Source organism: Anolis sagrei, chromosome 11 (genome assembly GCF_037176765.1).
Source record: "Anolis sagrei isolate rAnoSag1 chromosome 11, rAnoSag1.mat, whole genome shotgun sequence".
In the NCBI taxonomy this organism is placed as follows: domain Eukaryota; kingdom Metazoa; phylum Chordata; class Lepidosauria; order Squamata; family Dactyloidae; genus Anolis; species Anolis sagrei.
The window spans coordinates 21,878,399-21,889,831 of record NC_090031.1 but is presented as its reverse complement, the minus strand read 5'-3'; the positions used below and the strand labels follow the sequence as shown (position 1 = coordinate 21,889,831).

The window sequence follows — 11,433 nt, the reverse complement described above, 5'->3', positions numbered from 1 at the left end:
AAAGAAAGAGGGAAAGAAGGAAAGGAAGGAGAAGGAAAGAAGAAAAGGAAAGAAAGGAAAGGGAGGAAAGAAGGGAGGGAGAGAAGGAAATGAAGGGGAAGGAAATGAAGAAAGGGAAAGAAGGATGAAAGGGAGGGAGGGAGGAAAAGAAGGAAAGGAAAAAGGAAGGAGGGACAAGAAGGAAGGGAAGGAGGGAAAGAAGGAAAGGAAGCAGAAGGAAAGAAGAAAAGGAAAGAAAGGAAAGGGAGGAAAGAAGGGAGGGAGGGAAGGAAATGAAGGGGAAGGAAATGAAGAAAGGGAAAGAAGGAGGAAAGGGAGTGAGGGAGGAAGGAAAAGAAAAAGGAAGGAGGGACAGGAAGGAAGAGAAGGAGGGAAAGAAGGAAAGGAAGGAGAAGGAAAGAAGAAAAGGAAAGAAAGGAAAGGGAGGAAAGAAGGGAGGGAGAGAAGGAAATGAAGGGGAAGGAAATGAAGAAAGGGAAAGAAGGAGGAAAGGGAGGGAGGGAGGGAGGAAAAGAAGGAAAGGAAAAAGGAAGGAGGGACAGGAAGGAAGGGAAGGAGGGAAAGAAGGAAAGGAAGGAGAAGGAAAGAAGAAAAGGAAAGAAAGGAAAGGGAGGAAAGAAGGGAGGGAGAGAAGGAAGGTCCTTCATTCAAGCACCGTGGACCACCCTTGCCTCCCCCTCCCCTCCTCTTCCTCCTCCCCTTCTTCCTTGCGTGTTGCACTCCGTTGCTGCTGCTAGCACTTTCCAACAGGGAAAGGAGGAGGAGACTGCTCTCCTGACACAGGAGGGGAAGAGAAGGGGCTGCATGCGGCAATCCTCCACCTCCACTCCATTCGCTTGTGTGTGTGTGTGTGTGGCCGCGCACGTGCGCCTGGCTTTAACGGCCGGCTGTTTCCTCGCGAGGAGGAGAAGGGGGGTGCGGCCATGGGTCTCTGTAGACATGCAGTTTCCCCTTTGTGGACATGCAGTTTAGAAGTCCTTTCTGCTTTTTGTTTTCGTTGTGTTTTTGAGTGGAGAACATACATTGGGTTGTTAGGGACATAGTGTCCAAATTTGGTGTCAATTGCCCCAGTGGTTTCTGAGTTCTGTGAGTAGCACAAACGAACATTACGTTTTTATTTATATAGATGATGCCACTTGTGTGCTACAGATCCCGGAGAGCCTGGCAGACTATGCAAAATAGATCTTCCCAGCCACGTCAATTCAAATGAAATCCTCATGCTAATTATTGTGTAGTGTAAAAAAGGCGGAGATATTTGTGGAGCATCCGAGAAGGTTATTTCCCCCGTCACCTCATTCCCATCCCGTCCCACACCTCCAACCAGACTGCATGGTTATTGTGTGATAAGCCTAATCCATCAACTCTTCTGGCTGAGAAGGTCACTTTGAGGAGACAGAAGCAGGAAGGAGGAGTGACTGTCTCCCCTTCTTTCCCTCGCTTGGCCACACAAAATGGATCATCCACAAGCCATCCAGAAAGTATAATTTAGGCGCAACGCAACAGCAAACTGGCCCTTCGGTATACCCAGAATCTTCCACCCAGTACCTCAATATCCGGAGTTCGTTGCAAATAGGTTGCCTACCTCACTCACTCTGGGTTCTTGATTCTTCCATCCCTACAATACCACACAGATACGCACGCACACTTTGGGCCAAACCTCACAATTTGGTTTGGTGGCAAGACAAGCATGATGCAAAGACAAACACAGCGGGGCATCCATGGTGAAGTCCTCTTCTCCGCCCAGGCAAGGCCATGACAGGTCTCACTCCTGGAGTTGACATCGACACAGAGGACCATGCAATGGGCAGGCGAGAAAATGGCACACGCCGTAGAACCCCAAGTGTTTGGGTCCCATCATCACCAGTGGCTTCTCAGGAGACGTCTTCTCCCTATTTGAAAAGAAAAATAAACAGATAAAAAGGTTCTCATAGAGTTGGAAGAGGGCCCAAAGGAAATTGGGTTTGGTGCAGGAAGCCCAGATATAGCCTGCTCTGTTCAAAGACATCCCAGAGGAAGAAACCTCACTCCTTTTAGGGGATTGGTTGCATTGTCAAACAGCTCTTACGATCATTCCTCAGAGTATTTGAAATCTGCCCTTCTGTAACGTCAAATAAATGGGCCTGGTGCTAACCTCTAGGGCAGTGGTTCCCAGCCTTTTTTTGACCAGGGACCACTTGAACAGGAACCACTTTGATCAAGAAACACTTGACCAGGGACCACTTTCACAAGGACCACTTTTGTCATGAATGACTCTTCAATGACTTTAAAGCATAGGTTCTTTTTATTGCAATTTCCAGTGTGAGAAGGTATATAAGATTACAGAAAACATTCAGACAAAGAATGACATTGGACATACAGACAAACAGATTCTATGCAACTACATTGGATTCACAATTACATTGGTTAACAAACAAACATAGGGGAATTACATTTTCACTCAGCATTCACACACATGTACACGCATTCATCCACATGCACCCAAACATTACCATATCCTTTTCTTCCTCCTTGGAGAAGCACCTGTAAGGCCAGACCCTGATTTCCTGCAGCCTGCCAACGCATAGTTCCATAACTTCCATAACGCCAAAACTTCAAAACACTGAGATGCCAAAACGTCTTTCCCTAAGAACAGTGCCAAGGACCAGACCTCTGTTTTCCATACAGCAGAACCTGACTCCCTGCACAAAATCTAAGACTCCAAAAGCGCACTTCTTCCTCTTCCCTTGAGAAAGAAGCCCCAAAGTGTGCAGAATCATGCTTTCCCATAGCATATCTGACACTCTCTGAATACACCACCTCTCTCCTTCCCATGGAGCAGAGCATGGCGGGTGGAACAGACTCCTCGGTCTGCCACGATTTGAGCATTATTAGGCTGAGTCTTTTATAGGAAAATTCTGTTGATGTAGTCCCAAAGTTGTAAATTAATGATAGACGTCTTCCATCCTGGATCCATCCCAGTTTCCTGGCCAGACGTTGATCTTCTTGATTGGTGTTGATCTTCTGTTGACTTCCTTCTTAACATAAGGAATGTTGCAAACATTTCCTTTATCCCTGTCCCAGTTCTTATCAGGGTTTCTCATTAGCACGTCCAGCAAGCAGGTAGTTAGTCATTGCAGGCCTTAATATTATACTGGTGATTCCAAAATTATTAACTCCAACCACACATCTTTCCATTCTTCCATTCATTCACACACATCATTTTAAATTCACATTTATCAAATTTGCACATTGAATTTCTTGTTACATATTCCCCCTCTTGCATATAGATTTCATGTTTAAATCTATATGCAACATATAGTAAAGTAACTTCTAAATTTCAGTTGAATCAAAATCTCATTTTCTTGAAACAGAAATACATTTTCACAATTACAAGTAACCATATCATCATCATTACAATTGAATTAACCATTTCAGATAAACTGAACTTTTGCATATAAACCTTCAAAATATTTGATCAATTAATTTAAGAACCTTTCTTCATATGCACAACATCTAAAACCATGTTGTTCCCAAATGTTTGTTTCCTTCTTTGTTCATTTTCATTACATTTCCATAGCAAAACTTTAACTTTATTTCTCATCAACAAACTTTCAAATATATATATATCACATTTCTTTTGACTTCCCATGTTTGTAACCCATATACCATTTATTGTTTTATTTCCTGTAAAAATCTATGTATCTGAACCCAAATTAAGGTATCCAAAATGTTTCATTTACTAAACCACCACTGTATCACATTTCCCTTATATTTTCATGAATTATTTAATAAAAACCATAAACAAACCACATTTTCCCATTTGTATGTTTCCCCAACATCAATGTAAACCTTTCAAATCTAAAACCTCTTTATTTAACTGTAGAACTTATTTCAACCTTAGATTTACCGTGTGTGTGTGTGTGCGCGTGTGTGATTTGAACCCATTTCCAACTTCATCCTGAGCTGAAAAGCAATGTTTGCATTTCTTTTTCTCCATAACATCAATTCTCTTTAAATGAGCAAATTCTGTGACTCAACATCCCCAAATTCCCAAACTGCTTTGTTGTTCCAGAAGTCTGAGACTTACAGCTCTGGCCTCTGAAATAACTTGCAGCATTGCATAACCCCATCAACATATTTAAGAATCCTTTAGCTGAATGTTTCTTTTCTGTTCCCCTTTAAACTCTTTAAACTTATAAATCACAACAATATATATGCACCGTTCAAAATGAAAATTATCAAACTCATGTCAATTTCTTTTTCATCAGGTCTTCCTTCGAGTTGGTAGCTACATTTAGATTCCTGTAAACTTAAACAAATCATTTTAATTAATCGCTTGCGTCATCCTTGAAAGGCTTAGACTTGACTTCATCACTCCAGCTCTCCTGTAATCAGTAACTTAGATAAACAGACAGAATTAACAAAAGTTAACACTTCCAGATAAAGACTCCCAAATTGGTTGAATCATATTCCTTTAAACAAGATCTCTCTGTATCTATTTCATTTTCCTCTTTTGCAATAACAAACTTTCAACCAGTTTATTATATTTTGTAGGAAATACAAAAGAACTTGGATTTCCAAACAAAACTTTTCCAAAATAAAACAAATCCCATTTACTAGGCTGCTCAATAGGCTGATCAGACTACTTCCCAAAACAAAATGCAACTCATCTGTCTTTACCAATTTGCAAAATCATAACTCCAATTACATTTTTATTCAACCATAAAATACCCCCTCTAGATAACATAATAATACCATTTTGTAACAAGCACCCTATATTCCTTTATAATCAACAAGACTCCTCCTGTACAAAACTTAAAATTCATTTAGATCTCTTTTTCTACATTTCAAGGGTCAAAACTGCATCTTGCCTTAAATTGCAACTCCTGCTGTATATTTTTCCTCTGACCTTTGACACAGAAGCCCCTTCTTCTGTCAATTTACTGTAAAAACAACTCCAAATTAAAATGCTATCTTCCCTCATTAGAAAGACTTTTCCTCTAAATTCCTAAAAAAACTTAAAACATATTTAGCCCTTCCATGGCTTAAAACAACAACAACAACCAAACTTCCCAAGCAAGTTTCTACACCGTGATCTTCCTCCCCCTCTCCATATGGGAATTATGGGGATTCCAATCCATTTAAACTACTCCAATACATTTACCTTTCAGAGACTTAGGACTCCCTTGTTCCCTCATTTCTGCAATTCTTCAAGATGTATCTAAACACTTTATTTCTCAAAAGCAAGAAAAATCCTTTTCACTCCTCCAAATTTCTTTTATTTCACTGAAAAATATCATATCCTACTCCAGAAACCAAAACTGTTAATTTATTCTCTCATACTGGAAAAGAATGCCAAATAACGCCAAATAATGTTATGAATAACTTTCCCACATTGGAAAAGAATATCCCACTTCTGACACCAAATATGTCATGAATGACTCTTCAATGACTTTAAAGCATAGGTTCTTTTTATTGCAATTTCCAGTGTGAGAAGGTATATAAGATTACAGAAAACATTCAGACAAAGAATGACATTGGACATACAGACAAACAGATTCTATGCAACTACATTGGATTCACAATTACATTGGTTAACAAACAAACATAGGGGAATTACATTTTCACTCAGCATTCACACACATGTACACGCATTCATCCACATGCACCCAAACATTACCATATCCTTTTCTTCCTCCTTGGAGAAGCACCTGTAAGGCCAGACCCTGATTTCCTGCAGCCTGCCAACGCATAGTTCCATAACTTCCATAACGCCAAAACTTCAAAACACTGAGATGCCAAAACGTCTTTCCCTAAGAACAGTGCCAAGGACCAGACCTCTGTTTTCCATACAGCAGAACCTGACTCCCTGCACAAAATCTAAGACTCCAAAAGCGCACTTCTTCCTCTTCCCTTGAGAAAGAAGCCCCAAAGTGTGCAGAATCATGCTTTCCCATAGCATATCTGACACTCTCTGAATACACCACCTCTCTCCTTCCCATGGAGCAGAGCATGGCGGGTGGAACAGACTCCTCGGTCTGCCACGATTTGAGCATTATTAGGCTGAGTCTTTTATAGGAAAATTCTGTTGATGTAGTCCCAAAGTTGTAAATTAATGATAGACGTCTTCCATCCTGGATCCATCCCAGTTTCCTGGCCAGACGTTGATCTTCTTGATTGGTGTTGATCTTCTGTTGACTTCCTTCTTAACATAAGGAATGTTGCAAACATTTCCTTTATCCCTGTCCCAGTTCTTATCAGGGTTTCTCATTAGCACGTCCAGCAAGCAGGTAGTTAGTCATTGCAGGCCTTAATATTATACTGGTGATTCCAAAATTATTAACTCCAACCACACATCTTTCCATTCTTCCATTCATTCACACACATCATTTTAAATTCACATTTATCAAATTTGCACATTGAATTTCTTGTTACACTTTGACCAGGGACCCCTTTGACCAGGGACCATCTTGACCAGGGACCACTTTCATAGGGACCACTTTGACCAGGGACCACTTTCACAAGGACCACTTTGACCAGGGAACCCTTGACCAGGGGCTACTTGACCAAGAACCACTTTGGCTAGGGACCATTTGAACAGGGACCACTTTCACAAGGACCACTTTGATCAGGAAACACTTGACCAGGGTCCACTTGACCAAGAATCACTTTGGCTAGCGACCATTTGACCAGGGAACCCTTGACCAGGGACTACTTGACCAGGAACCACTTTGACCATGGACCATTTGACCAGGGACCACTTTCACAGGGACCACTTTGACCAGGGAACACTTGACCAGGGGCTACTTGACCAGGAACCACTTTGACCATGGACCATTTGACCAGGGACCACTTTCACAGGGACCACTTTGACCAGGGAACACTTGACCAGGGGCTACTTGACCAGGAACCACTTTGACCACAGGAACCACTTTGACCAGGGACTACTTGACCAGGAACCACTTTGACCAGGGACTACTTGACCAAGGACCACTTTCACAAGGACCACTTTGACCAGGGAACACTTGACCAGAGACTACTTGACCAGGGACCACTTTGACCAGGGACCACTTGACCAGGGACCACTTTGACCAGGGAACACTTGACCAGGGACTATTTGACCAGGGGCCCTTTTGACCAAGGAACACTTGACCAGGAACCACTTTGACCAGGAACCACTTTGACCAGGGACCACTTTGACCAGGGACCTCTTTGACCAGGGACCACTTTGACCAGGGACCTCTTTGACCAGGGACCACTTTGACCAGGGACCACTTGACCAGGGACCACTTTCACAGGGACCTCTTTGACCAGGGAACACTTGACCAGGAACCACTTTGACCAGGGACCACTTTGACCAGGGACCTCTTTGACCAGGGACCACTTTCCAACATTAGCACCAAAAGAGTTACGAATCCATTTTTGGACAACTTTAGATCCAGTTTGGTTCTTTGGGATGCTGATTCAGAAAACTGCACCGGATAGACCACATCGGCTCTAGTTTCTGATATAGAACATATGCTACCCAGTAGTCGCCATCTATTTGCCCACAGAAAACCATATTTAACAAGTCTCAGCACTATAAGAGGGTTTTGCGAGACCCATCTCATATCTGGGGAGAGAGGTGATACTGCTATTCTACCTCTCCTTCAATAACCTCAACCCTGTAAGGTAGACTGGAGAACAAGCTGTATGAGGAGCGGCTTAAAGAGCTGGGCATGTTTAGCCTGAAGAAGAGAAGGCTGAGAGGAGATATGATAGCCATGTATAAGTATATGAGAGGAAGTCACAGGGAGGAGGGAGCAAGCTTGTTTTCTGCTTCCCTGGAGACTAGGACGCGGAACAATGGCTTCAAACTACAAGAAAGGAGATTTGATCTGAACATAAGGAAGAACTTCCTGACTGTGAGAGCCGTTCAGCAGTGGAACTCTCTGCCCCAGAGTGTGGTGGAGGCTCCTTCTTTGGAAGCTTTTAAACAGAGGCTGGATGGCCATCTGTCAGGGGTGATTTGGATGCAATATTCCTGCTTCTTGGCAGGGGGTTTGACTGGATGGCCCATGAGGTCTCTTCCAACTCTATGATTCTATGATTCTATAACAAGTTTTCTGAAGCTGTCACAGAAGAAGTAGACACTCTGTTTCCGCCCTGGATGGCCCATGAGGTCTCTTCCAACTCTTTGATTCTATGATTCTATGACTACGTTGAAAGCAAGAGAGAATGAGACTGGCTTCTCCTGACACTCATGACTGCATGAAAACTAGAACCCTCTCCTGCCAGATTGTGCTGATCTACAGCCAAAAGCGAAATCCACTGGCCATTTTGGCTGCCAGTCACTCTCCAGCGGCATTAGCCTCTTCCTCTCTGGATTCAGTCTTTCCAGATTGTCAGTCAAGCAGCTTTCTCTATTAGCTGTGAACATATTGTAGGAGGATCGAACTATATTAGCCGCTTTCCCTCCTTCGCTCTTCTGTTGGCGGAAAAGCGGGTTTCAGCTGAGTTTCAAAGCCAACAGGGTGCCTCTCCACTTCCGTCTACAGCCTATGTGTGGGAACAAATGAGCCCTAGAAGTATATCGCCAGGGCTGGGCATGCTTGCGTGGGAGCATCAGGGAGACATGTGTTTCTCTCATCTCCGTTTAAAGACCTGGCAGCCAGCGCACCATCTTGTGGTTGCAAACTGCACGGTTCTAAGGACTAGATCTGTGGGAAAATTCCTTCCTTCTGCCTGCTCTGAATCTCCCACTTCTCAGTAGACAGCCCTCAACAGACAGGTTCAGTAGTAAAGCATAAAACAAAATCAACAATCAGACTATTCGGCAAACTGCATCTCCACTTACAAAGCTGCTCGGGCACTACGACCAGCGGAGGAGCCCCTGCTCTCAGTCCCACCCCATCTCAAGCACAGCTGGTGGGAATGAGAGAGGGGGCCAGGTTCAGTAGTAAAGCATAAAACAAAATCAACAATCAGGCTATTCAGCAAACTGCATCTCCACTTACAAAGCTGCTCAGGCACTACGACCAGCGGAGGAGCCCTCGCTCTCAGTCCCACCCCATTTCAAGCACAGCTGGTGGGAATGAGAGAGAGGGGGCCAGGTTCAGTAGGAAAGAATAAAACAAAATCAACAATCACACTATATTGCAAACTGCATCTCCACTTACAAAGCTGCTTGGGCACTACGACCAGCGGAGGAGCCCCATCTCTCATTCCCACCCCATCTCAAGCACAGTTGGCGGGAATGAGAGAGGCGGCCAGGTTCAGTAGTAAAGCATAAAACAAAATCAACAATCAGACTGTTTGGCAAACTGCAGCTTCACTTGCAAACTGCTCAGGCACTACGACCAGGGGAGGAGCCCCTGCTCTCAGTCCCACCCCATCTCAAGCACAGCTGGTGGGAATGAGAGAGGGGGTCAGGTTCAGTAGTAAAGCATAAAACAAAATCAACAATCAGACTATTTGCCAAACCGCATCTCCACTTACAAAGCTGCTTGGGCACTATGACCAGCGGAGGAGCCCCTGCTCTCAGTCCCACCCCATCTCAAGCACAGCTGGTGGGAATGAGAGAGGCAGCCAGGTTCAGTAGTAAAGCATTCAAACAAAATCAACAGTCAGACTATTTGGCAAACCGCATCTCCACTTACAAAGCTGGTCGGGCACTACGACCAGGGGAGGAGCCCCTGCTCTCAGTCCCACCCCATCTCAAGCACAGCTGGTGGGAATGAGAGAGGGGGCCAGGTTCAGTAATAAAGCAAAATCAACAATCAGACTATTTGGCAAACCGCCTCTCCACTTACAAAGCTGCTCAGGCACTACGACCACTGGAGGAGCCCCTGCTCTCAGTCCCACCCCATCTCATGCACAGCTGGTGGGAATGAGAGGGGGGGGGGCAGGTTCAGTAGTAAAGCATAAAACAAAATCAACAATCAGACTATTCGGCAAACTGCAGCTCCACTTACAAAACTGCTCGGGCACTATGACCAGCGGAGGAGCCCTTGCTCTCAGTCCCACCCCATCTCAAGCATAGCTTGTTGGAATGAGAGAGGGGACCAGGTTCAGTAGTAAAGCAAACCGCAGCTCCACTTACAAAGCCGCTAGGGCACTACGACCAGAGGAGGAGCCCCTGCTCCCAGTCCCACCCCATCTCAAGCACAGCTGGTGGGAATGAGAGAGGGGACCAGGTTCAGTAGTAAAGCAAACCGCAGCTCCACTTACAAAGCTGTTCGGGCACTATGACCAGCGGAGGAGCCCCTGCTCTCAGTCCCACCCCATCTCAAGCACAGTTGGTGGGAATGAGAGAGGGGACCAGGTTCAGTAGCAAAGCAAACCTCAGCTCCACTTACAAAGCCGCTCGGGCACTACGACCAGCAGAGGAGCCCCTGCTCTCAGTCTCACCCCATCTCAAGCACAGCTGGTGGGAATGAGAGAGGGGACCAGGTTCAGTAGCAAAGCAAACCGCAGCTCCACTTGCAAAGCTGCTCGGGCACTACAATCAGCGGAGGAGCCCCTGCTCTCAGTCCCACCCCATCTCAAACACAGCTGGTGGGAATGAGAGAGGGGACCAGGTTCAGTAGTAAAGCAAACCGCAGCTCCACTTGTAAAGCTGCTCGGGCACTACTAACAGCGGAGGAGCCCCTGCTCTCAGTCCCACCCCATCTCAAGCACAGCTGGTGGGAATGAGAGAGGGGGCCAGGTTCAGTAGCAAAGCAAACCGCAGCTCCACTTGCAAAGCTGCTCGGGCACTACAATCAGCGGAGGAGCCCCTGCTCTCAGTCCCACCCCATCTCAAACACAGCTGGTGGGAATGAGAGAGGGGACCAGGTTCAGTAGCAAAGCAAACCGCAGCTCCACTTGCAAAGCTGCTCGGGCACTACAATCAGCGGAGGAGCCCCTGCTCTCAGTCCCACCCCATCTCAAACACAGCTGGTGGGAATGAGAGAGGGGACCAGGTTCAGTAGCAAAGCAAACCGCAGCTCCACTTGAAAAGCTGCTCGGGCACTACAATCAGCGGAGGAGCCCCTGCTCTCAGTCCCACCCCATCTCAAACACAGTTGGTGGGAATGAGAGAGGGGACCAGGTTCAGTAGCAAAGCAAACCTCAGCTCCACTTGCAAAGCTGCTCGGGCACTACAATCAGCGGAGGAGCCCCTGCTCTCAGTCCCACCCCATCTCAAACACAGCTGGTGGGAATGAGAGAGGGGACCAGGTTCAGTAGTAAAGCAAACCGCAGCTCCACTTGTAAAGCTGCTCGGGCACTACAATCAGCAGAGGAGCCCCTGCTCTCAGTCCCACCCCATCTCAAGCAGAGCTGGTGGGAATGAGAGAGGGGACCAGGTTCAGTAGCAAAGCAAACAGCAGCTCCACTTGCAAAGCTGCTCGGGCACTACAATCAGCAGAGGAGCCCCTGCTCTCAGTCCCACCCCATCTCAAGCACAGCTGGTGGGAATGAGAGAGGGGGCCA

At 45.7% G+C, this 11,433-nt stretch overlaps 1 protein-coding gene across 1 annotated transcript in view; it reads right to left on the bottom strand.

Annotated features, from left to right (window-relative positions):
• Nucleotides 1-632: 632 nt before the first annotated feature.
• Nucleotides 633-11,433, bottom strand: part of RPH3AL (rabphilin 3A like (without C2 domains)) — a 96,734-nt gene continuing 85,933 nt past the window's right edge. Inside the window, exon 9 of the mRNA XM_067472014.1 lies at nucleotides 633-1,889. Within this exon, the coding sequence (XP_067328115.1) occupies nucleotides 1,858-1,889 (32 nt within the window). The 3' untranslated portion in view covers nucleotides 633-1,857. The remainder of the gene's footprint in view (nucleotides 1,890-11,433) is intronic.